The sequence below is a fragment of the Syngnathoides biaculeatus genome, chromosome 8 (assembly GCF_019802595.1).
Source record: "Syngnathoides biaculeatus isolate LvHL_M chromosome 8, ASM1980259v1, whole genome shotgun sequence".
NCBI classification, from domain to species: domain Eukaryota; kingdom Metazoa; phylum Chordata; class Actinopteri; order Syngnathiformes; family Syngnathidae; genus Syngnathoides; species Syngnathoides biaculeatus.
The window spans coordinates 12,602,515-12,630,321 of record NC_084647.1 but is presented as its reverse complement, the minus strand read 5'-3'; the positions used below and the strand labels follow the sequence as shown (position 1 = coordinate 12,630,321).

The window sequence follows — 27,807 nt, the reverse complement described above, 5'->3', positions numbered from 1 at the left end:
ATGCAGAACAAATCCTGAGGGGCAAGAGGTCCGATGTGTGCGTGAAAGTGGGAAGGGAGAAGCAATCAAGATACCAGGCACATATTTACATCCCCTTCTCTTGTCCTCTCTCTCCCCCACTCTGCCTCTACCTCTATCTCTCCCACCCATGCTTCTCTGCCAGAGACACAGAGCCCTCGCTCACACTTGATATAGAGCTGTAAGGAGCCGAAGAAGCAGGCTGGCAATAGAGGAGAGGCAGAAGCCGGTTAAAAAGGAGTGCACAGTTTTGGTAGGGGGAGTAGTTGTGAGATGCCTCGAAGGGACAGCTACTCCCACAAAGACCTGAAGGTAAGCCCGATACACATGGCTGATGATAATATCGCTGTATCGGTGGATGGCATCTATTTGCATGATGATGTATATTGCAGAGCCAATATCCATATCAGGATTCGTTAGCCAAATTAAAAGTGTACATCACTTGGGGGAGAAAACTGTGTGGATGAGGTAGCTTGAGTGAGCAGAGAGAGGATTTAAAGCGACAAATAAGGACCAGAAACCATCTGACACCTCAAGGGAGAAGAAAAACTGTTGATGGGAAAAGTGGCTGGATTAGCCTCCTCCATCAGCGCACAATCTAATCACATCATCGCATCTTGCTCGCCGCATCTTTTATCGCCGGTGTCACTGCGGCGATGCATGCATCAGCCAGGGCTGTGCTTCTGCGTGCCCTCGTGGTTGGCGGGGGCAGGGTGATGATAGGGTTTCCTGTGATGCAAAAACGTAGAGAAGCTCGTGTATTGCGTGGTGCTGCGTAGTCAATGCAGGAGTTTACAAAGTGACTGTGCATCTGCACATGAGGAAGAAGGAGCACAGACAGAATGTCGTTGCTTTTAGCTGTTCAACGGGAGCAGGAGATAAAGCAGTGGATGTGGGGGTAGTGATATCTGTTGGTTGTGTTTTCATGAATATTGTAGAGTAAACCAAAGCATTGAGTTAAAATAATGTATATTGATTCCCTTGGAACAAGCATCTTCACCAGATGCTCCTGGGTACTCAGTAGAAAACACGCCCTGAAAGTAGTTGCTGTAAAACTTTTATGGCAATGCAGTGTGGTCTTTGCTGTCGTATTAAACAAGTACAGCTCCCCCAAAGCCCGAGTCCATCTAATATTGTCTCAGTGGAGAATCTAAAGGCACGTGTCTCCGTTATATGCCAAATCAATCATTTTTTTAATGGCTCTTTTCACGGGGAAAAAAAAATACATGAAAATCAAGACATCACTGCTCTACTAGTTAACAGAAAGCACGATAGGTAAAAAAGAGGGCAAGTTCTAACAGCCTGATTTCAAAATGTCTTACAGCAACAAAGCAGACACTTCTCATAAGCTTCTTTTACAGCCATAATCTTAAATGAGCCTGTTCACAGCTGCTTGTGTCATTATTGGCGAGTTCAAGTGCACTGGGAGAAGTGTGAACAGCGAAGACGTAATAGTTTCTGATGGGCCTTTTGACCTTATTATCGGCACATCGCTGTAGCCGCAACACAGCACTCCTCTCCTGATAGGTTGTTATCTATAGCCGGATCTCCCTAATAAACTGGCAAGAGGGCAAAGCTTTGTTTCTTGGGAGACTCACCAAAATCACCGAGAAGTGTGTATTATTAAATAGATCTGTTTATAAAGTTGGCGTTGTACGTATCAAGATATGGGGAATGGCAATCTCAAAGAAAGTCCACGTTTGCTTACGTTACATTGTTGTTATTATAAGACATTCTCCAGATACTGTATCAAGATTGTATTAGGTGTCTTGAGAAAATGTAAGTGTCCAACTTAGACACATTTTCGTCATTAGTTGTCATTAATAGTTTCAATTAGATTTACCATATGAATTATGTCCTCACCGATTCTGATACAGTGAATAAAATAAGTATTGCAAGTTCTCCCACTTACAAATAATGGACGGGTCTGAAATTTTCATCGTAGGTGCATGTCCACAGAGAGATAATCTAAAAAGAAAAATCCAGAAATCACAATGTATGATTTTCTAACGATTTAGTTATGCGATACAGTTGCAAATAGGTATTTGAAGACCTGAGAAAACCAATGTTAATATTTGGTACAGTAGCCTTTGTTTGCAATTACAGAGGTCAAACGTTTCCTGTAGTTGTTCACCAGGTTTGCACAGACTGCAGGAGGGATTTTGGCCATCCCCTCCACACAGATTTTCTCGAGATCAGACAGGTGTCTGGGTTGTCGCTGAGAAACACGGAGTTTCAGCTCCCTCCAAAGATTTTCTATTGGGTTTAGGTCTGGAGACTGGCTAGGGCATGCCAGAACCTTGATATGCTTCTTACGGAGCCACTCCTTGGTTTTCTGGCTGTGTGCTTTGGGTCATTGTCGTGTTGAAAGACTCAGCCACGACCCATCTTTAATCCTCTGACTGAGGGAAAGAGGTTGTTCCAGAAAATCTCACAATACATGGCCGTGGTCATCCTCTCCTTAATAAAGTGCAGTCGTCCTGTCCCATGTGCAGAAAAACACCCCCAAAGCGTGATGCTACCACCCCCATGCTTCACTGTAGGGATGGAACTCATCATGCGTCTTCCCCAAACACGATTAGTGGAATTATGACCAAAAAGTTCAATTTTGGTCTCATATGACTCCTCTGTATCATCTAAATGGTCATTGGCAAACTTAAGACGGGCCTTGACATGTGCTGGTTTAAGCAGGGGAACCTTCTGTGCCATGCATGATTTCAAACCGTGACGTCTTAGTGTATTACCAATGGTCACCTTGGAAATGGTGGTCCCAGCTCTTTTCAGGTCATTGACCAAGTCCTGCCATGTAGTCCTGGGGTGATTCCTCACCTTTGTAAGGATCAATAAAACCCCAGGAAATCATATCTTGCATGGGGCTCCCATCCGATTGAGATTGACAGTCATGTTTTTAGTCACTTCCATTTTCTAATGATTGCCCCAAGAGTGGACCTTTTTCCCACCAAGATACTTGGCAATTTTTCCATAGTTCTTTTCAGCCATGTGGAATTTTGTCTCTGGTGTCTTTGGAAAGCTCTTTGGTCTTGGTCTTCTAGCTGATAGACAGGTGTTCAAATACTTATTTGCTGCTGTATCACAAAAATAAATCGTTACAAAAAAAAAATAAAAATCATACATTGTGATTTCTGGATTTTTCTTTTTAGATTCTCTCTCTCAGAGTGGTTATGCACCTACAATGAAAATTTCAGACCCCTCCATCATTTCTAAGTGGGAGAACTTGCAATATAGCAGGGTTTTCAAATACTTATTTTCTTCACTCTATATGGTCATCAAGGCTGATTTGCAAGAAAGCAATGAATCGGTTTACCCAAAAGATCATAAAATGGACTTGCTCTTTTTAACCTTTTCTTTTTTTTATGACGAGTCTCTTGGTTGAAATCCAGCTAGTCATCATTTTAGATTATTTAAATTAACACTTGTTCTATCCAACACAAGAGCTGTAGTCATAGTGATGTGTTGCCTTCAAGGTTTAAAGTAATGGTTGTTTTTTTCCGTGTTATTGCAATGAGCGACTTGAAGCTTACCACATTCAATCCTATTTCTTTAATTGCTGTTGTTGCTGCTGTATGTTGGCATGGCCTCTGGCAGATGCAGCTTCACACTAGTGGACAGGAACGTTTACCGTTAACGTTTACCGTTTTGTGGCGGAAAACTGACGACCTCACACAGAGGGGAGTTGAGCCGTTGCACTGAAATGCTGTCAGAAAGTGGCTAATGATGGTGAAGGAGAATCTTCATTAATGAATGTTATCCTTATCTCTAAGCAGAAGGTAATGTGCGATGAAATACTTCTGCAAGATTTGGTCCTGAGGCCCATAAGGATAAGACTCAATTCATTGTTTCAACTGCGCCGGATTCTTTGTCTAATTCATTAGTCCTTTTGTTAAGCAAAGCAGACAATGGCAGAGACGCTTTGGATGTCCATTTGCTAAACTCTCAGGTCGTGCCAGTTTAGCTTAAGCACAATTGAGATTTACCCACCCATACGGTGTCTTCATTAAATTTATGATTGTGTATGCCGTAAAAATGCAATACTCTCACATGATCTGCTTTGTAGAATAAATAAATATATCTATATATTTCAGATACTAATAAACTTCTTTATACTGCATCTGAATTACTGTAGAAAGAGGACAAATCAGTCAATCACTCGTGAAGGGAGTTTATAATTTATGTAAACAGTACACAGTTTTGAGCAAAATGAAAGGTTGCTAATTACTGCAGTGCCAATAAGATATGAGAAGAGAGTACATACAGTTCTACACAAATGGGTGGGTTTTCTTGCCTTTTTTTTTTTTTTAAATCCAGGTTTTATGTAACCATCGAGTGAGCGTGAGCACCCTTCACCCAAGGGAAATACATTCCCATACATCTGCAGCTCATTACCACAGATCAAAGGGAGGAATAGGGGATGACTAACAAGGTGACATCATTGATTTTCTTGGCATTTCATAATCTTTTGTTCACAGATTTTATTTGATCAAATTACGTTTGGGTATTTTACGCCAACTCGTCTTTGAACTACTGTACATTTACTAGCACGGCAGTGACCATTCTTAATGTAAAATTGTTAAATTACTATCCAGTTTAGTCCGATTTGCTGACTGTTGAGAATTAGGTAAATGAAAGATTATCTTAGATAGCTGTTCCTGCCTAGACCAACAATCACTTATTTCTAAATGGATAGACATGGCCAGCAATAACACTCACTTCCGATCTGGAATGCAAACTAAACTTTCTTCATAATAAAATGCTCTCCAATATAACTATCAATCATAACCATTGACAGCCAATGGATGGATCTATTCTGGCATGTAGTTTATTAAAAAAATCCAGCCTTTCAATACAGATTGTAATTCTTAAAACAGGAATTGCAGCAATGTGACCGGACAATTAGAAATTTGTGTAAATGAGCAGGAAAACTGATGATGGAGCTACGTGACTTGTTTGTTGTGCTCTGTGTGCTTTGGGTCTTAATGTTTGGATAAAATACTCCGTAATAGTTTGTATTCATTTTTATAGTTGACGTGAGTTTTAATATGTAAGCTGCAGTTGAGTGCATAAATGTTCCCAGCCACTCTGTGGAAATGTGGCATTGAAGGCTAAACTGAAGTCATTAGTCCATCCATCCATCCATTTTCTGTACCACTTATCGTAAGGTCGCCAGTGTTCTGGATCTTCTACCACTTATCAGGGTCGCAGGTGCAGTAGCTCCAGCAGGGATACCAAGACTTCCCTTTCCCCAGCCACTTCATCCAGCTCTTCCGGAGTCATTACTTATTTGCCTGTATTCTGTGTTCTTATTCTCCTATATTTCTTTTCTTAGGCATCATTCTCTCCAGCTATGAGGTCACCAGAAGTGCAGATGTACTGTAAGCCCTGAATCACAGCTAGTGTCTGACACCAATAGCAGATAAGAAACATTTGAGGGTTTGAAGAGGGTTGTGGTGTGGATCCAGGAGGTGTTGTGCTTTGAACCCATTGAAGCTTTGGATAGCACTGAGGACCAACTACCATTTGGATGATTGTTATTGGCTTGAATATTTAAAAGATGTCAGATAGTAAGGTAGAAAATGACTGGGAGAAACAGTGAGGGGGAGAGAGAGAGAGAGAGAGAGAGAGAGAAAAAGAGAGAGAGAGAGAGTGCTTGACATTGACAAATCATTAGAGAAATTTGTTCTTCAGTTTGAGAAGGGGGTCTCAGTGCAGCAGTGTCACTCCGGAGAAGGTCATCCATGAGAAGGGTAAAACTTGATACATTCAGCTCCCTATCGGACATAATAGGAAAATAGGGAGGGAGGGTTGGTGTGAAGTTTATATGGGAGTCTACGAGCATATCAGTGTTAGTCCGGCCTGGAGCCAAACTTGCCGGGTACATTTTTAGTCAGTTGACCTGCCCGACCTTAAAGTGTCACAAGTGAACAAAGATAGGGATGAAGTCCCTGTTATTTTATGAGCCCATCAAAGCCAGGGACACAATCGTGATGCGAGCAGTGAAAACAAACCATTGTTGTTACTTCAAGAAAAGGAGCTTCCATGACTATGATGCAGTGACAAGCTTTGACATTTGATTCAACGATGAGTTGTAATTTCTTTGAGTGATCTGCACATCCATATTGAAGTATCGATGGCAGCTCTTTAAGCTCTAAAATCAATACTCAAATCAAAATGTCAATACATTTGATACGTCAATTATTTGAGGTCGTGTATACCATTTCCATCAACAGGAACACAGTTGAAAGTAACTCAGATGATGTCTAAATGATACCAGGTTGGTGCAAATAATTTTTTTCTTCTCCCTGGGTCTGCCTTTTTCATCTTGACAACCAGCCAAGATCTGTTTGTAAAACACCTCAGGTGAAACTACAACACAATACAAAGCATTTATGATGAGGCAAGCTCAAGAGGACATGTTGGACCTCTGGCACTATCTAGTTGCAGAGGCAGAAAAATCCATCCATTCGTTCGTTCTCAACACCCCTTGTCCTGGCTTTGGGTCATGGAGCGCGAGAAACTAGCTGACTTTCAGCAAAAGGTGGACTACACCATGAACTGGTCGCGGGTCAGTCGCAGGTCACAAAAAAAAAAAAAAAATGGATAACCAAACTCACATTCACACCATCACTGAGTGGAAACTGAACCCACTCTGTCCGCACCAAAGTCAGGCAAAAAAAATACAAAATAAAAAGAAAATCCACAATAAGGTGATGGCTCCGGGAGGGGTAATATTTGAACAATACAATAGAATTATTATTTGCACTCATTTTAAATTGGTTTAACTGTTAAATGAAGATTTTAAGATGTAGGTATTTAGAAACTAGTGCACTTACTGTTGCATTTATTATTTGATTTCAATTTAAGTCACGCAGTGGTGAACCTATGACTCCTACCTCAATATACTTCAGAGATTAAAATCAATAAGAATTATAATAAATGCATTATTCGGATGTAAAGGATTTTTTTAAATCTATGATTTGAAATAGAGTACACTACTTTTTTCAATAAACAGACACAGTAGGCCTTTGTTCATAAAGTATGGGTTTTGCCAATACCACCTTGAATTTTTCTCACTATCAGATCAGAGAGGGAATTGGTAGTACTGAACGTCACTAGTTTATTTTCCCTTGTAGGCACCTCTCAGTTCCAGGGTTCCCCCCCCCCCCCCAAATCCTCCCATCAACAACAGTAAATTGTAAACTATAGTCCTTGAAGTATCCGGATCAGCAACTAGTAATACCACAGTCTCATTTGTATTCTAAATTACAGGAAGCGATCTTGTTGACTTTGCAAAGTACAATTCCTATATGTAATAATCCCATGTTTATCTTTTGTAACAATGTAATTCTCGGTGGCATTGAGTATGGAAGCGTGACTGAACTATGTACAATAGGTGAAATGTATATTTTTGTCTGACTTCTGATACAGATCAGGTTGCCATATAAAGTACATGTCCATCTCATGTTGGTATTCAGCCGATGCTTAAACCGAAAAAAAAACCCCAACAAAGCACTGAAGGGATTCAATCACAATCATACAGCTGTTCTAGTGGAAAAGCTACAATGAGTATTGTGAACGTATCACGTTTCTCATCATACAGACTAAAACTAGCGTCAACTAACAGTTTCAACATTGTTTATAGTGCGATTGCTTGTACTGAGTACAATAAAGGTGGTGTCTGGGAAAAAAAATGCACAGTTGCCTAATGTTGTAGTCTCATAGCAGTGGTCCATCCTGGACAACATTTCAACTTTTATGCTGCATTAATGTCATCTGACTCTTACAGTACCTTCATCAGAGAGATGTTGTCAACTTTGCAAAATATGAAATGCTCCATTTTATGCTATTGCCAATGTTTAGCTTTGACAGTGGCAGTCTTGGCCTCTTTAGTTTAAGACCATACAGCTGTTGATATGTATCAACCTCAGTGGTACACAATACAGTATTAAAGGCACAGGATACCATTCTTTACTGTTACTTTGAAGCACAACAGATATAATACTACTGTTATCAACAGAAACACTATTCACCAGAAGCATCCAGTCAGTCTCTTGGTAACAAGATAAATGTTTGTTACCCTCTTGAACCATAGATCCATCCATTTTCAAGCCACTCATCATCACAAGGGTTGCGGGAGTGCTGGATCCTGTCCCAGCTAACTTCGGCCAAAAAGTGGATTACACCCTGAACTGGACGCTATTCAGTCGGCGGGCACATATATAGACACAGTCACTGAGTGGGAACGCATCCCACACTGTGTGCACCAAAGTCAGGCAAGTGTACCACTACACCATCAGTGAGTCCCTCTTAAACCACCAAGATAAAACACTTCCCATTCAGGAATGTTGATGTGAGTCGCCATCAGTCTTCGTAGTCTTCAGTCTTTCACACAAGCCCAGAGTTCACAGAGTTCCTTGGAGCTGTGTTAAATTTATGGGAGAAGCAAAAATGACTTGGAAAAACAAAATCCTTTTCATGTATTCATTAGGAAGCTTTGTGTGTTTCCCACACATTGCTGTCTGTCTCCCTGCTCGGATGCCTGTCACGTCACTCTGCCCTTTGCTTTGGACCATCAATGTCAACACTACATTCCTGTGTGGGCCTGATTTGTGATGTGTTCCTCTCACTTTGTCTCTCCCGCCTCCATTTTGCCTCCCCTTTGCTGGTGAGTGACCAAACACTGGTAGATTGACGTTAGCGAGCTGATGACGAGGAAAATGTCAGATACCGTTAGATCTTGAATTGGTCAAAATACACTTATCTGTATTTAGGAATTCCTTGCACCTTTGCTGAATTAACAGTCGTTGATTTTAAAACAACACCCAAGACCTTTCTAAATTAACTGCTTTGTGTAGCTTGAACGCTTTAACTGGATTACTACAAAAAAATTAGGGTTTCTGCCAATCTATTGCGTTCCAACGACTGTGCACAAGGGAAAAACTATTTATTTTTTACTATGATGAATGGTACTACTGAGTACAATTCATAAAAATGATTGATATCTTGATTACTAGAAAACTGTCAAAAACAGAGCCTTAGGCACAAACTGTATGCAAAGTGGCGTCTAATAAATACTTGTACAATACACAAATCCCCTTTTTGTAGATGGAAACACGCTTGGTTCAGTATTTATAACACATCTGTTTCCACAAGGAAGCTTTCAGTTTCATATGCTGCTACCTGATTTATGTAGCTGATGGCAGAACAATATAGCAGCGCTTCAGAATAGTGTGACATCAGAGCAGTAGGACAGGGTGCTACTCACTAATACACAGACGTGATAAATGCTCACTCTGAGTTCATCTAAATTGTTGCTTCTGCAAACGCGAGTCTAAGCCCAAACTTGGTGATGTCAGCGTCGTGGAGATGAAATCAAAAGGCACAAGTGCAATGTAGCACAATGGTACGAGGTAAAAGTCACAATCTTTGCTGGTAAATATACGAAAGTAAAGAATTTGTTGCATTTTATCTACTCTGAGAGGTAATTTTTTTACAAAACGTTACTCAAGTAAAAGTAACAGCCTAATTGTACCATGTTACAACCCACCTCTGAAAATAACCCATGAGAACTGATCTGAAAAGGAGCCAGTTGTTTATTAATAAAAGATGGGCTAAAACAAAAAATATGTATCCGTATGTTCTTACGAATGAGCAGCACTCCCACTGGTCGGTTTTGACTGCGATGTTTGGGCAGGTCTGTCAATCAAAATGCGAAAGCGCAGAAACAAGAAGGGAATTTGTCCAGCCTTGAACTGCAACACATCATTGATCGGGAATAAGTTGTCCACCGCTAGCTTTTGTACTAATAAACACCTCTTCGATAGATTCCTGTTTTGTCTTGTCAGTTGAGTAGTCAAACCTCTATGGCTAATCTTTAGGGAAATATGGTACACACATGCAGTTGTGGTCATTTGTAGCATACATGACCTCTTAAACCTTTCAATTCCAAGGAATGTGGTGGGATGGTGTGCTGTCTTCTAGTTCCTGACAGTATTAATATCATTCCAAATTGAAAAGAAATTACATTGGCATGACAAAAAGTATTTGCCTGCGGGTTTGGTAATGCACAAAGACTTGGTGTTCACTCGTTTTTGCAGTGTTTGGTTGTAAATCTGGCGGCACGGTGGACATCTGCCTGACTGGTCTGAGTATCCGGGTACAAATCCGGCCTCGCCTGTGAGAAGTTAGTATATTATCCCCGTGCCTGCGTGGGTTTTCACCAAGTACTGACGTTTCCTCCCACGCCCCAAAAACGTGCATGGTAAATTAACTGAAGAATTGCACGTAGGTGAGAATGTGAGTGTGAATGGTTGTTTAATGAAATCTGCCACGTGATTGGCTAAGGACTACTCCAAAGTCCACTTGCAAAGGCTCCAGAACACCGGCGATCTTACGATAAGTTGTATGGAAAATGGATAGATAGATGGATGGATGGTTTTAATGTTAAGAACTAAAGAAAGGGCAACTCCTCTCTCAGTTATAATGGCAACATGTTCTCATGTCCTCCAGGTGTTGGGCTTCAGTTGAGGATGGCGGGAGATTCCAGAATCCTCATGGACCACAACATGGAGATAGGTGTCACGCCTGCACAGGTAAAACTAATTAGCAAAACCTGTTCATGCAATGCACTAGTTAGTAATTAGTCACATCAGAGAAACGCTGGTATGAAGAGAGATGAGCCATACAGTGAAGATATCACTAGCAAGATAGTGAGAGATGATCTAGATTGAGGGCTTAATGGGTGTGGATGAGAAACCGACTGGTGGCAAGGTGGACATTCGGTTGTACAGATTGTAGATTCTGCGTAAATTGAAGATGTTGCTCTAATTCAGATAGGTGACATTTGCTTGACAGTGGAGATTAAGAGTTGTTTGGAACAGATTGCAACACATCCTTCCCATGCGTGGTTAGGAAAGCTCAATAGGAGGAATATATTATCCACTTACCACTGTAGTGTACAGAGGACTAATGAATTTCTGTAAACGCCGTCACCCCCAGTGACTATATTGACTACAGGGGGCAAAGATTGGGTGGCATTGCTTTTGACAGCTACATCAATCACTCAGTCAAGCCTGAAGGGATTTTTATTTGGTCTTTCATTTAAAGCTGTGTAAAATGTGAAAACAAGGGAATATCGTCAACAATCCAAAAGTGGAGGATTAAGCACAGTTGGCTAAAAGGGAGTCCACAGACTTTGAATGAATGCATTGTCATCAAAGAACTAATTAGAGTGCGAGTCAATAAGCATCGTCTTTCAATTCTTCTTCGTCCAAACGTTCCTGAAACTAAGATCACCTCAAATTGATAGCTGAAACGTCAATACCCACCAGGCTAAGTGAATGTATGTGTAAAAGAGATGTAGTCAACAGCACCTTACATCTCAATGAAACGTCAGTTTTGAATAAAACATATGGTTGATTCTATTATAAAAAGGTAGACAATCAAAGGGTCTACGGGGAAGTTATTTAGATACTTCACAAAATTATCCATCGTAACTGCAAGGCTAAATACTAGTCCATGGAATTTACTAAAAAAAAAATGTAACTCTATTGTGGATGCGGTTCTGGAAAGGGATAAATCATATCAAATTTCTGACTGAAGGCAAGACATTTTAAGGGGCAAGAATTGTTTTCTTGACCTAAGCATATTCCATTTGTCAATTTAGATTGGAAGTGTCATTGGGTTGCTAGCATGTCCTTGGTCTGTTTGAAAGAAACCACCATACTCCATTTGCATCTTTCCATGTGTGCACGTCCAAAAATAATGAGATTATGTTCCCAAGAATCGTGTAAATAAAACTAAATTGTTTTGGGGGTGATTTGAAAGCATGTCATCTTCATTGGAGAGCAGTAAAATGGTTGGGGGAAGATGCAATCAGTATCTTTGGGAGAGCTGTGGGTGTTCAGCTGCAACGATGCAGCCTTGCCAGGATCCCAGGTGTGAAGGGAGGGCACGGGAGGGGAAAGAGGGAGGCAGGGAAACGCAGTGGAGCCAGATCATTCATTGGAGTTGGGCCAACAGAGTCACTGTCCTTGGGTTTTTTGTGTAACTTAGGTGTTCTTCACTTTGCTCCCAATGTACAGTACAAGGAACCACTACATAAAGAGCACTGAGAGTTTTTGCAAAAAGATGAGATTTTGCCACTGGTCTTATCTTACTGTTGGAAGGCATAGTTAGACCTAAACTCAGTATGGTATTCACAATTTCAATTCATAAAGTAAAAAAAAAAAAAAAAAAAAAAACTATTCTCAAAAAAGGAACGACAATGCTCCGTCAAATGGATAGATGGATGGATAGATATAATAATATAAGTCTTATAGAAATAATCTAAATTATCTAAGAAATTCTCTCTCATTGTGCCATTTAACAAAATTCAATAATTTTGCTGGGCCTGCCTTACCTGAAACAGAAGCGGTTTAGTCTGATTTGACTTCAGACAGTGAGAGAAAAAATGAGTTTTGTTTTTGCAGAGTATATGTAAACTTATGGCTTCAACTGTGTCCATATTATACATATTTAATTGATTACATTACAAGGACATGATATTTATTATTTAAAATTAACATTTTTTGCAAATGTTCACTCGTTTTTTAATTTGGTGCCTAGTTCTTTTGATATAAAAAAATGGCAAAAGACACAATTACAATTTACAAATTGAATACTTGCAATCCAGAGAATACAGTACAGCTACAAACTGCTGCTTTGTATATAAAATGCAGTTCACAAAGTACCTTTGTGGAGGCATTAGTGAAGAGTAACTTCTCAGCTGACAATTTAATCATTTCAAAAATTAAATGCAATCATCATAAATAGCGATGAGCATATTTGTACGCCATACTACAATCCAGACTGTCATTATTTGTAGCACAGACATTTCGTAACTGCACTGTCGTTTTGCAACTACAGTATTGTAAAAAAAAAACAAAAAAAGAAGAGGAACTCATAAAAAAGGTCCATCATTACATGATCGTATCTTCAGAGAAAATGTTCAGCTCGGTTACGGTTTACTGAACAGACGGGAAAAACTCTTGTAATCCACTTTCTCTGATATTGCCTCTTTTTGTCCTCTCCGCGTAGGTGAAGAAGCTTCCTAAACACTTACGGGAGGCACAGATCTCGACAGAGCGAACACACTTGATATCTGACCCCGCCAAGAAGCCCCGTCAGCGATACGTGCAAAAGGACGGCAAATGTAACGTCCATCATGGAAACGTCCAAGAGACCTACCGTTACCTCAGTGACTTGTTCACAACACTAGTCGACCTTCGCTGGCGTCTTAGTCTCTTTATTTTCACGCTAGTGTATGTCGTCAACTGGCTTTTCTTTGGCTTTCTATGGTGGCTGATTGCACTCATCCGTGGGGATCTATTGCATGCAGATGAAGAGGGCTGGACCCCCTGCGTGGAGAACCTCAACAGTTTTGTCTCGGCCTTCCTCTTCTCCATTGAAACGGAGACCACCATTGGGTACGGCTATCGTGTTATTACGGAAAAATGCCCAGAAGGTATCATACTGCTTTTGGTGCAGGCCATACTGGGTTCCATTGTGAATGCCATGATGGTCGGGTGCATGTTTGTCAAGATCTCACAGCCAAAGAACCGTGCAGAGACCCTCATGTTCTCGCAAAACGCCGTCATATCGGTGCGAGACAACAAGATGTGTCTGATGTTTAGGGTGGGGGACCTGAGGAATTCTCACATTGTGGAGGCCTCGATCCGAGCAAAACTAATCCGCTCGCAGCAGACCAAGGAGGGGGAGTTCATCCCGCTCAACCAAACTGACATAAACATCGGCTTTGACACAGGAGACGATCGCCTGTTCCTGGTGTCGCCGCTCATCATCTCACATGAGATCAATGAAAAGAGCCCCTTCTGGGAGATGTCCATGGCACAGATGGAGAAGGAAGAATTTGAGATCGTGGTCATCCTAGAGGGCATGGTGGAGGCAACAGGTATGAAATCGGGTATATTAAGTGGGGTATTAACGATTTGCAGAAAATACGCTTGGGGTCAGGTTACTTTAAAACAGTAGGGTTGTGATAAATTACTTGACATACAAGTTGGGTGCATCTTGAGAGAAGACAGTTGGTACGGTAACTGGGATGTAGACTAAATGCAATTCATGATTTGAGTATTTCTCACACCTTACCCAGTCCACACAACTACAACTCTACATTGAAAAATGTCACTTGAGGATAAGAACCGCCCATGTTGCCTTACGCAAGTAGTTGCTGGCACCCGCATCTCCACTCTTACTACTTCAAGGTTAACTTTCATGTGTTTATTTCAAAATGAATGAAGTTTAGCTACTCACACTGTTTGTCTTTGTTTTGGGTAAATGCCACACCCTTTAAAAAAGGCTTCAGGCTGGTTACATTTAAAAGACAGGTGGAAGCAGGTATTTGTGTAAAGTTCCCAAAACCCTCCTATTTCCCTACACAAGCTCGGAATTTACGACATCTTACTGAAAAGCATTAACACTTGTGTTGTTTATAACGATAGCCTTGTAACCAATTCCCTTACTATTATAAACATCTTAATGATGTGATTAAAATGGCCCATAGCTAGCTCTTTATTGTCTGCTCTAATGAGCTTTCAGTGCGTTTTGACTGAAGCAGGTATTGTGATTTCATTAAGCTCTTTCTTGGCCACCGTTGAATGCATAATTGTATTTATTTTGAACACATTACAGCAAAACAACATATGAAACACGGAACTGATGTAGGCACTTGGGCACATTTTGCATCAGTAAATGAGACGCATTGACTAATGAGGAGGATTTACACTCCTGGACAAAAATTGTACAAAGAACAATCCTCCCTGATGCGATCAGGCATGGCTTTGCATGGATCTGAACATTTCTGCTCTATTTCACTTTTAATTTTTACATTTACTTTCACTCCCAAAGCACCAGTAGTCATTATGCTCCCTGATCACCCTGCTGGATACTTGACTCTGGCATGAAATCATTCCTTGCTTCACCCGTACAAATTGCTGTAGTGTTCAGGGATTTCATCGTCACTGTCCTTCACCACCGAACAATGGGCCATTTCGGTCATTCCCTATACTATACCCCCGCCAGCCCCACCCACACACTGTCCCCCTGAGACTCTTAAAAACAGTCGCAAGCCTATGCCTGAGAAATCCAAATTAGCTTAGTTCAATAAACTGTCCTCATACGCACGTAGCATTAGTGGCAGTCCAATTAGGTTGAGCTCAACTTGCCCACAGTCAAATACTGTACCCGTATGGGTTTACATTGGCAGACAACCTGCCCAGAGCTATGCCACTGCGTCATCAATACGCTGTACCATTCCGTTGTCACTGTATGACTCTCTTCACAAAGCAGTAACAGGTGTTTGCTGCCTCTTTGCAGTAAAATGGCAAGTGAACATTTGTGTTACCATCTCAAGCTACCGCTTCAATACTGGCTCAGCAAAGAGTTGGTGTTGTCTGGCAACAACTTTGCAAGTACAATGCTATGAGTAAAGACAAATAAAATCTTCAAATACACATACAGAGCCCCAGACGTGACGTGGAGGGGGAAAAAAAAAGTTGTAACTATTCTGTTCGCACGAAGTAGTAGTGTGTGGTCACAAAATAGTAGTTTGTGCACACAAAGGAGTATTTTTTTTCCGTGTAATTTCTGGGGATCTGTACATATTCCTTTGTTTAATCAAGAAAAAAAAAAGTTAACGCAGTTGCCTCATTTTATTGGCATTATATCTAGTTTTTTTATAGTATATTGTAAATGTTCAAATGAATTACGTGCACTGTCACTAAATAGTTGAAGTGATGAATCTCCCAATCAAACTTTCCATTCATGCAAGAGAATTCATGAATGAGATCAAGCCAACAAGCTCTCAGAAGACAACTGTCAAATCACAGAGGTGCAATTTCTTAAAAAGATTAATTATTGCCTCTAAACTTGTGTGATACCTTTCCACCCATCCCAGCCATCCTTATTTTGTCAACCAATGTGTGTTCAGATTGCATCTGCACATGCACAATCTACAAGGCAACCAGATAATAGCTGACTACAATCCACTCGTAACCTTTAAATGTCTGTGTTTGTTTTAGATATATTCTGGTTATTATTTTTGACAACTTCAAAGTTAGCTGAGCAAACATCAATAGTTTCTGTGCCAGAGTTCCTGTCATGCGTGGCCATGTTGCCGACAACAAACCGTGTTTTCATTATGGTTCCCTGACGATAGTAAGTTTATGACAGTTTTGTCATCTTCTATCACTTGTAATATTTATATATGAAATATGGAGTGTTTTTGCAACACAAACTAGTCTTTATGTAATAGTAGACCTTATACTATACTATATACTATCTACTATAATAGTACCAACTACTCGTGCTTTTTTGACTCATTCAAATTTTAGCCGATAATGGGATAGTTGGACACCTGCATAAGGCAAACAATTTTACGTACAAACACAACATACAGCGATAAACTGATTCATAGATTATTTCTATGCTGTAAAAATATTTTTTGGCCCAGGAATGTAAACTGTCGCGAAGCCTGTTTGTTTTCCTTTCATATTATGCCCCGTCGAGGCATGGTGTATGATTGGTTAGCAAATCTGCCTCACAGTTCTCAGAACCGGGGTACAAATCCTTGGCCCTCCTTGTGTGGAGTTTGCATGCTCTCCCCGTGTCCGCGTAGACTTTCTCTAGGTACTCCGGATGCCTCCCACATCCCAAAAGCATGCATGGTCAGTTGATTAAGGACTCTAAATTGCCCGCAGATGTGAATGTGAATGGTTGATCGTTTGTACGTGTCCCGCAATTGTCTAGTAACAATTCTGGGTGTTCCCGTCTCTCTCCCGAAGATAGCTGGGATAGTCTCCAGCCGAGTGAAGATAAGCAATACAGAAAATGGAAGGATGGCTTCACAGTTCTGAGGTCCCATGTTCAAATCTAGCCTCAGCTGTGTGGAATTTTCACATCCTACACATGTCTGCGTGGGTTTTCTCCATGTACTCTGCTTTCCTCCCAGATTCCAAAAGCATCCCCGGTCAGTTAATTGAAGAGTCTAAATTGTGAATGTGAGTGAGAATGTTTGTTTGTCTATGCATGCCCTGCGATCGGCTGGGGACCAGTTTAGGATGTTCCCCGCCTGTCCCCAAAATTCCGGTGAGATAGGCTCTAGCATGCCCGTGCCTCTACTGAGGAGATGCGGTATGGAAAATGGATGGATAGATGATGCCCCATTAGTAACCAGTGCAGTTTTGGAATGAGCGTCACAACTGACTATGTGCTATGTTTTTTCCATGCAAAATGTTCCAAATCTTCACTGCCAGAGATCTTATTCTGCTCTTGCTATTAAGTCACACTTAGAGATTCCATTTCATCCAACAGGGAAGCTGAAATGGTGAGAACGCTAGGCTGCTTACTACACCGTTTGGAAAACACTTTTCGGTGGAAGTAGTGTGATGAGCGCTCTCGCACTGAACCTTATCCTCCATGAAGCCGGTGGTTGCCCCGACAGATGCGGCGTTTATCAAAGACGGGCTGTAGAATTGGCAATGCGGTTGTGACGATCCAATCTTTTTTAAATTATCCTCCAGATAATACTTCAAATTTTCAAGTAACCCCAAAAAAGAAAAGATATTTTTGCGGTTTTTCCTTTCACAGTAGAATGAATTTTATTCTCATTAAGAGGGCTACATGTTCATCCTCAAACTGCATGTTTATGTGAGTTTATGGTATAAACGCTTTTGCAATACAGTTAGCAATCACGATTAGCATTAGCGCGCTAGCGAGTACCATTTTTGGGAGAAAAAAAAAAAAAAACACTGACTCACTACCATTTAGCAAACTCATACGTTGCATTATTTGTCCATTACACATCTAGCCGTATCTTAAAAGTAACTTAAAGAATCTCTTCTGTCGCTATTGTGAATGTTTTTCACTAGGTCCAACAATATGTCCCTCTGCAACAAATGTCCGTCAGGTAAACCTGGACAATGGACCAATGCTTCCATATTTGGTTCCGGGTGGCACAAATATGTTTTTATTAATATTTTTTTTTTATTGAGTCAGAAATTATTAACCCATTCATGGACTGGGTGGCAATTTTTTGCCTTATTGAGATAAAAGTCTCCTAACAGGCCACAATCAAGGAAATAATGCTTATTTTTCATTTATGGGTAAGTTATATGATAACTTTACTAATTTATAATCTCGTTCCAAAATCTAACTGCTAACCTTGACCGATGTGTTATCCTCTCCTTTTACCAAATTGTGGCTTCAGATTAAAACACTTAAATATTTTGATACACTGAAGGCTATAATGCATGAAAATCATGATGTCCCAAAAATGGGATGCTGCCCACGAATGAGTTAATTGAACCATTTTTTGTGGTCGAACTAGCAGAGTTGCATTATTTGTATTTTTACAGCGCTAATTTGCAACCTGAAAAAGGCTGAACTAATTACAACAGTTGGTGCTCGAATTACCAAAACGATGTTGGTGATTTGCCACCCCATGAAGATTTGACACATTTAACATTGGTACAACACACAAACACATTTGTGCCTCAGCATAGTCCAAAAGAAACACAATGGCAAATGACTCCATAGAGTAATAAAGCTTAGTCAGCTCAAGCCTTGAGCACGTATGAAAAGCCTTGAGGGGAAACTACAAAGGCACAAAGAACAAAACAAACATGTACATGACCTTGTCAAGACCGGCTGTACTGTTTAGACATTGCAGAAACACTTGACATGAAAATGTGTTAAGTACCCCACATTAGGAGAATTATCACGGCGACGTGACATGTGCTCAGTGTTGGTAATTAGCGTTGACCTCCATACATACAGGAAAAAAAAAAAAAAAAAAACACTAAAGATTGGTTTATCCCATTAAGTGAGAGTGCATATTAACCGAGAAGCGACTCACCTAAATGGAATTAGTTATTATATGTAGTGCTCTTTTATATTTCTGCTGAAATGGGTTAAAGGTCTCCCTTTATACAGGAATCCTGGATGGAGGTGGCTTACTCTAATGTGGTTCAATTATTATTGGTATCAGTGACCTTACACACTATTTAGTAGACAGATGCAGTGGAACTTCCAAGGTCAAACGCAGGATTACGCCACATTTCATTACAGGATTTTGGTTGAACTACTACTTGGAAACAATAAAAAGAGTGAATCTGTTCCAGGGTCGAGCTGTCGACATCATACTTTTTTTAAAGCTACAGGGCATGTTTTAACTGTTGGTGGCACGTGGCCAATGTAATAAACATGCACATGCTTTGGAGGCAAGTCACTTTACATAAAGACTAAGTTAAGCTCACTTGATGATGTAAATTCCACATCCCAAAAATATGTATTCATTGAGGACTCTAAATTACCCCTAGGTGTGATTGTAAATGTGACTGTTGTATGTCTCCATGTGCCCTCCGATTGGCTGGCAACTAGTTCAGGGTGTACCCTCCCTCCTGCCCAATGTCAGCTGGGATTGGCTCCGGCACTCCCACAACCCTCGTGAGGATAATCAGCTAAGAAAATGGATGGCTGGATATTCAAAGGACAGGAAAACATTTGAAAAAGCAAGTATGAGTTTGAAAGTACGAACGGAGAAACTGCATGGATAAACATTACTCATACAGTTAAGAAAAGCAAGACAATTTCTACGAATAAGAAATAAAAGCCAACTTTTATAATCCTGTCACAGAAAAAGATAAATATTTGACATGTTAAAAATAGAAACGAGGCCATCAATTTCCAGAGGGAATTTAAAAAGAAAGGTCTACAAGTATCTCCCGTGCACCAACATAAGACGCCACACATCAGTCTGAAGCCACTGTACTTCTATTTTTAATCACATCGAATGCATACTACGCATCACAGGCAGCAGCAGAGTTAGCAAAGAGTGTCCAATGTTTTTACTACAAAAGATTAATCCACTGACACTCTGTTCATCTTTCGAGGAAAACAGCCTGATGTGTAACTTGCAAATTCACTCTCTCTCTTAGATTGTCTTTTTTTTTTCTTGTAAAAGAACAACAACAAAAAAAACATTGGCAAAATTGTAGCTCACAAAATAATGAGCCCAAAATTTTGGTTTAAATTCTTATTCAAATTTATCGTGCTCTTCCTTTTTGCACATAAAACGTAAGAGCAACTTGAGGACCATACAGTAGGTTTAAAATTGTCACTAAAAGCAGTAACAGTGTGTCCGTAAATGTGTTGGATAGCATTCAAAATGCAGATAAGAGAGCTGAAAAATGTATAGGTGCTTTTCACAATCGGTAATCTTGCCTACAGAAAAGAGCTTAGTGACTATAAATATTCAGTGCTTATAGCGGTTTGTTTGACAGATTTTCTGTATGCATTTAGGGTCTCGGTATGAATAATTTACTGACGCTTCTCTCCCCTTTTCTGTTCGTGTGTGTGTGTTTACTTGTCCATCTGTCCACTTTGGATGTGTGTGTGGGTGTACACACCTGGCTGGAACTGGATTAGGGATGACGTGTCAAGCAAGGAGTTCCTATCTGGACACGGAGGTACTTTGGGGCTATCGCTTTACACCGGTACTCTCCCTGGAGAAGGGCTTCTACGAGGTCGACTACAACAACTTCCACGATGTCTACGAGACCAACACCCCCACTTGTAGCGCCAAGGAAATGGCAGCCAAGCTTCGGGACGGGCCGCTATTGCCTCAATTGTCGCTGCTGAGCCCGGAACCAAAAATACATACTTTTGGTGTGTCTGACTTGGATCCACTAAACCAGGATGAGGACAAGGAGGAGATCGAATCAGGATGTGACAAAGGCGAGACTAACGGCTCAGCAGCTGCTTTGGAGGAGACGCCCTTTGCTGACGGACTGCCTGACTGATTCGCCACGAGACAAAAATTTGGGCGAGAGGACAGAACAGTATTATATTTATTTTCAGTGATGCCCATCCTATTTCACTGGAAAGTCTTGGAGAAACAAAACACTGCTCTCCAGTCTTTGAAACATGCAATAGACCTCTACAGGACTAGAGTGTCGATCTATAGTGTAGATTGCTTTTTTTAGACAAGTACTGACACACATACAGCATCTATAGATTCACTTCAAAGTTGGTGGTACTGATCGTCTTTTTATAATCCTATAATCACACCGTTAATGCAATTTACAGTGGGGTACACACAAAGACAAAATAACGAGACAACATAGCAGTGTATTGTTCTTATTGTGTGTTGTGTAGTTATAACACTGCACATCACACGCTTAATATGTCCTCTGACAATCAGAGTCTTGTCCTCCAAACCAGAAGTCTCGCTTGAGCAAACGTGACTTTACCTAGTACCCGAACCGACCTGTGAGAGACTGAAATCGACAGCAGAACATCCAGACCGCCGGAAAATCAAAAACAAACAGCAGCAGCGAGGTTACCTGGAAGAATTTCTTGCCGTGACTTCTCAGTTGAATTTTCTTTTGTGGTAAGAGTTGGATAACACGCAACTCAATGAGTTGATCCTCCAATTCTGAAGTCCTCTCACTGTGAACTTTATTTGTTGCCACTCATTTGTTTTATGATGCTTACGGACGCTCACTTCATGGTTGCCCGTCATCTCGTCACACTTGACAGTCCCAGAGCTTGTGGCTGGGATGCCCTAGTCCTGAACACCGCACATTAAATTTTTCATGAATAATGAACATTTACTATCGTCGTTAATCGGGGATTGTAAAATGAGTTTTACACCCCTCAAACCACGGGACGAACTGTCGGGATGATCATCAGTTGTCAGATAATTGGGTATTTTCTGATTTAGCTTACAAAAGGGGAAATCAGGCTCGGACTCATGATTATCTTGCTGTGTGTACCCTGCTTAGGTCGTCTAAGGATCGTATGAGTAACTTGTGCAGAAGCCAGTAGTCTTGACAGATTGGTCTTTATGGCTACAGCTATTGCTCTAATTTGAAAGAGTAGCGATTCGGACACATGCTACTCCATAACGATGGAAGGAAATACACCCCCCCCCCCATATCTTTCCCGCTTCAGTACGCTGCCATATGTAAGGCGAATAGTTTGCTCATCGGAAAATACCGTATAAGAAGCAATCCAAATGCAAACTCTACTCAACTAATATTCAGTTTTATTTTCTGAAATTCAATTTTTGCATGTATCGTCATATTCGTGACTAATTGTCCCCCGCACACACAGAGCTTAGTCCCAAAAGCAATGCTATGCTCATTTTCAGGGTAATTAGCTGAAGCAGAAGCTAATAGGAGAAAACTGTATGACTGATTGATTGGTAGTAAGATTCCAGTTATTTTTCCACCAGGGCTCTCCCTGAAATTGCTAAGTCTCTAACATCACAGCTGTGAATAGATAAAATGGACAGTGGTTGGAAAGAATTTGGATACGTACAAAGACGTGACGATAACTGAGAGAAGTCAAGCCAATTGATTTATGTGGGAAGACTAGTGTTGTAGTCATGACCAATAAACCAAGAGATATTGCGACTAAAGCTTTGAGGAGATGAAAGTCAACACCAAGGCCGCAACTGTTCAAAATCGAGACGTGTTTCTTTTAAATGTTTGCAATATTTAAAAGAACAACAACAACAACAAAAAACAGATGGGAGAATGGGGTAGCGGATAATTACGATGCCGTTCATGCAGCCAGTGTGAGATTGAAATGGAGAGAGAGAGAGAGAGAGAGAGAGAGAGAGAGAGAGAGAGAGAGAGAGAGAAACATATATATTTACAGCTGATGCAGGGTTTTCAGAGCATTCAGCAACACCGGCAGAAAATTTTGAAGCCTGAAAGATAGTCTCCACGCTCACATCATTTTGAACCCGGATTTGACATCATTTATTCTAGTGCTATTGACACTTGTCTGATGTATGAAATTTACAAGGCATTTTTGGTTCTGTTTGGTTTCACAATCTGTGTGGGCTAAATTAAAATCAAAGACTCTCCATTGGTCTTTAGACCAGTTTTGAGACCGAGGCAGACTTCAGTTCGAGAATATCATCTTGAAATAAACATAATGACAATAATAACTAGTATTATACAGTACTGTCTTCATCCACCACTGCTTTTATGGACTGACATTCTAGCCTTTTTCCTGCGTTCATATTTATTCAAAACCATCCATCATCTGTGGAACTGATACAAAATGCATAAATTCTCCTTTTTTGTATTTGACCAAACTTTGCTGAGGGATGCATTGATGGAGGAATAAGCCATAAAGTGTTGCGATAATCTATATAAAAGCAAAGATATAGTAAGTGGCATCAATGGAAGAATCCAGTCCAACAAAAGAACCACAAATCCTAATGGCGTCACCCATGTATTCGTTTGCCTCCCAGAAACATGCAGTAGCTTCGTAATTGTTAAACAGCTGAACAACAGGTCTGTGCTTGGCTGAGTGACATTCAAATTATACATAGTAATTATAGCATTATTAAAACAAATTAATGGTGGCTGAGACTTTTGCACAGCAAAGTACCTAGCAATTCTAGGGACTGTTCTCTTAGTCACAAGCCACATTTTTAAAATCAAATAATATTGAACAGTTATGACCTAACCCTGCTACTGTATTTAGCATTGCATAACGAGGAAAATTATGGCAGATATGATCAGCATTGATCAAACTACTGACCAGACTCCTGTTGCTGGCAGATGCATGTTGGTTCTAGGTGTAGGTGGCTCTTGATTTTATATGAAATGTATTTTTCAAAAGAATTCATGAAATATTCACCAAGACACATTAGGAAAAGGAAAGACCCCATGTGTGCTTATGTCACATTTCTTTATAAGGAATTCGACCCGCATAGACGCTACCGCTGATAATGGGAAAAGGCTCTCTGTGTAATCGCCATCATCTGGGGTATTTGCCTTCTTCATTTTGACTAGACCTCACCGTATTACTTGAAGTGTTCTTTGTCCTTCTCCAATTTCATCCTCCAGTTGTTTCCCAAACTGCCCTTTGTCTTCTATTTAATAGCCCTTGTTAGCAGTTTTGGAAGCACGCACGTGATTCCGAGTGGGCCAGTAGTTGATTCACCCGCATGAGGTGACCCTTACATCCTCTAGTTCTAAATACATTTCGCACAGTGAAAGATACAGGGTATTTTCTAGGCATGCAAATTATGACATTTCCACAATACAAAGACATTCTAACACCCAGCTGTCACTAAGAAATCTCTAATCATTTGAAAAGCTCAAATTTTCTTGTATCACAGATGCATCGATATAATTATTTTCACTGCATCTCCATATGTATCCCGTTTGCTAAATGATAGGTTTATTGTACGAGAGCCATTTTCTTTCATTGCAGGAATGTCATCTGTTTTATGTGTTCTCATGGGAATAAACATAATTCAGCTAAGCAGAACATGTTCTTGTGAATGTGTTTACGCATGAACGACCAGGTCACCATGGGGTGACAGCTAATGGGATAAGCCGATAACACGCATTATGACACTTGAGACCAAAATTTATGGGACACGGCCTTTTTCAAAATGCCATTTATAGTTTTTATTTCAATTTGTTTTTAGTGACATTGAGAAAAGTCCATACACTTCAGTAGAAACATTTTCTGATGGATTCTCAACACGTAAATAGGGAATGCAAAATTCAGCAGGATCCCTGAGTCAGCTTTGTGTGTGAGACTGCAAGTACAGAAAAAGTTGACTTGGTGATTAATGCTGCCAAACAGCTATTGCCTAGCGACAAGAAACACGGGAAACGCTACGCAAGGTTGAGATTTAACGAGCACATTACTGTAGTAAGAACAGGAACATGATGTTACATTCGAGAGGGACGGTGTGGGGGATGTGTGGTCCAAATTCACAGAATCTCAACAGTGTGCTGTCAAGACTATTCTTATCGGGGCTATTACATTTTGGAACATAAAACGGCAAGGCTTGATTCAAAATTGAATAATGTACGATGAATAAATTCAACCTTCGAGTGGCACGTTGAAACGTCTACCCAGGGCAGGTGCAGGCAGGAGCTTACGTGTGGTGAGAGCAAGAGAGAAAGAGACCAGGAGAGGAAAAAGATAGCGAGAGAGAGGGGGCGGGGAGCGAGAAAGAGAGAGGCTTGGTTACTGCATACAACAGAACCTCTGAGGTAAAACAATTTGGGGAATTCTTCTTAAGCGGCATATTTTCAAAATAATTTTATTTAAACTTGAGTATTTTATTTTTCTTCAAAGGTTGTAGTGTACCTACATGTGAAACAAACGCTTCTAATTTGGCATGATTAAAGACATCAGTGAGTAGTGACAAGAGATTATTCTACAGTCTGGATATGCTTCTCATTTTGCAACAGGAAGAGAGATTGGTGTTAGCAATTAATTTTAAGGAAAATGTTTTAGCACCAAAGTTCGAAACAATTAATTTATGCCTTGTGTGATAATATGGACACCCTCTGTGCCGCGTGAGTATGCAGAAATACCAACAATATCACAGAGCAAGCACTAGTCAAAAGAGTAAATAGCAGGTCTCTGATGATTTCATTTGTGTCAACTATTGTTATCAAATTTGACAATATTGTATTAGTTATATTGTCTGACGTCAGTTGTCACATCACAGTCGTGTTTGCATGCTAAAATGAAATAATGTATCATTTGTGAGTAAATGAAAGAAAATGCTCACTCTACAGTCTAATGTTTATGAAGTGCATACCATTTTCCTAGAAGCAGGAAGGAAAATGACCAAGGATATAAAAGCAAGAAAACTCCTCGCTATACAGCTAGCTGCCTCATTAATACACTTCCTCTGCTTCTTTAAATAATGCATGCGTCACAATTGCACTCAGAATGAAAGGGGCCATATGAGTACGAGAGCAATTACAGTGAAAATAATTTGGGAGGTTTTTAATCACTGCTAGGTTTTTTTGTCTGTTTCATCTACATTCTTGCAGGGAACCTAATCACCAGTAAAAATTTGGAACATTGAAAAAAAAACAGTGTGAAAATGTCCCCTCTTCTCAAATGCTTGTATTTGTGTAGTGTGCCTGCTTTAATGTTTAAGATCATCACAAACCACAAAGGTAAATCTCAGTCAAAGATATCCCAAGTAAAATGCATTGGGGTTTATTTTTTTTTATTTAATGGTGATTTAATTCATTAAGGGGTGGGGGGGGGTTCAAAGCTACCTGGCCCCGTGTGAAAAAAGTAATGGCCCTCGAAACCTAAATCTTTCTCAATTGCAACAACTGATAAATGTTTTGTATATTTAATGGATCTTTGAAGATTTGTTTTTAATTCAGCAACGATGGAGAATCTCCTTTAGGATTTTCTGGTCAAGAGCAGAATTCATGGTGCCATCAATCACAGGCAGGCATCCAGATCCTTAAGGGGAAAAGCAGCCCCAGAGCATCACACTACCACCCCCTTGGATGACTGATTGTTTTTCTAAAATGCTGTGTAATATTTACACCAGATGTAACCAGATGCTCACCATCAAGAAATTTCTCCTCAGTCCATGGAATTTTCTGTCAAAGGTTTTGGGAATCATCCATCCATCCATCCAGCCATCCATTTTCTACTGCTTCTCGGGTCGGGTCGCAGTGGAAGACGCTTCAGCAGGGATATCCAGACTTCCCTTTCCCCAGCCACTTCTTCCAGCTCTTCCGGATGAATCCTGAGGCGTTCCCAGCTCAGCCGAGAGATATAGTCTCTCCAGCGTGTCATGGGTCGTCCCTGGGGTCATCATTCATATCTTTTGTTTTGTTGTTTCACAAAAGTTACACAACTACGTTTGTTTGTTTGTAGGTCAGCACTGTTTTTCGCCTTGAAACCTTGGAATTTTTTTACCCATCTCTTCCTTCTTGGTGAGTCATGACTACTGTCTTTAACTGAGGGAAGGAAGGCCTGGAGTTCTTTAGATATTTCCCTGGGTTCCGTTGTTTCCCCTTGATTTTTTCGCCATTAACCGGGAAGGTCCACCACCAGTGGTGGAAATTGGCATGAGCTGCGTGTGTGAATGTGATTCCCTCTAAATTTCTAAGAGTCAACAAACCAAGGTCACAGTTTCTTGGCATTGTTAGCATCGCATAGTTTTTTGTAAACGTAGAGTATGCTTTATATGAGGTTTCCCATTTGTTTCGACAAAGAACATATCAAAGGCGATATTGTACTTAAATAAGTTTCGGAAACTCCCGTCTTGATCCGGGAAATTTGACAAAGACCTGGCTTCTTGCATGATAAACCTCCAACCTTTTCTTCAGTCTAAGATATAGCTGCATTGTACGTCTGCATCACGCATCATCATGTGTGCGTCATGTCAAAAGCCCTTAAGACGTTTCTGTGAGTTTCCTGGAATGGATGAGCTCTGCACCATCTGCAACAAAATGCTGTAAGCCATGGGAATCGAAAGTAAACGTGATTGTGAAGCCTCCGTTATTGATGAGTCTTCAGAAGTAGCTAGTTAGCCAGGAAAATCAGCGAGGTGATGAAGTTTGGAACAATGTTCAAAACAAGGACAATCCGAGCAAATAAATCAAAACAAAACAAACAAAAAAATATGGGGTTACACTGACAGTGACGATTTTTTCCCACAAAAGAAAATGTAGCAACATGCAATCTTTTCATACAGGTTAAACAGTGTCTGCTATGAAGAGAGGGTCGTGATCAAAAGCTTCACAAGGCACAGAAACCTTTGCCTTCATCACAGCTGCAAACAGTTTTCCCTTTGATGACAATTTCTATCCTCTCAGTGTCTCTCTCTTCCAAATTTCTGATGCTGGAAAGCTCACATGAAAACAAAATCATTTCCAAGCTCCGCAAATTGCCAAAAGGCTGGCA

The 27,807-nt window shown here is 40.5% G+C and overlaps 2 protein-coding genes across 7 annotated transcripts in view; one reads left to right on the top strand and one right to left on the bottom strand.

Annotated features, from left to right (window-relative positions):
* st3gal4 (ST3 beta-galactoside alpha-2,3-sialyltransferase 4) overlaps positions 1-27,807 on the bottom strand; it is a 110,685-nt gene that overhangs the window by 27,531 nt on the left and 55,347 nt on the right. The gene's annotated exons all lie outside the window — the stretch shown is intronic.
* Positions 10,563-21,032, top strand: kcnj5 (potassium inwardly rectifying channel subfamily J member 5). The gene is made up of 3 exons (XM_061828419.1): positions 10,563-10,625; positions 13,111-13,984; positions 20,518-21,032. Exons 1-3 carry the CDS (start codon positions 10,563-10,565, stop codon positions 20,889-20,891), a joined length of 1,311 nt encoding a protein of 436 aa, XP_061684403.1. The 3' UTR covers positions 20,892-21,032.

Coding starts and splice junctions, on each gene's coding strand:
- kcnj5 (XM_061828419.1), top strand. CDS start 10,563: ATGGCGGGAGATTCCAGAATCCTCATGGACCACAACATGGAGATAGGT. Junction 10,626..13,110: donor TAGGTGTCACGCCTGCACAG/GTAAAACTAATT, acceptor CTCTCCGCGTAG/GTGAAGAAGCTTCCTAAACA. Junction 13,985..20,517: donor GGGCATGGTGGAGGCAACAG/GTATGAAATCGG, acceptor GAACTGGATTAG/GGATGACGTGTCAAGCAAGG.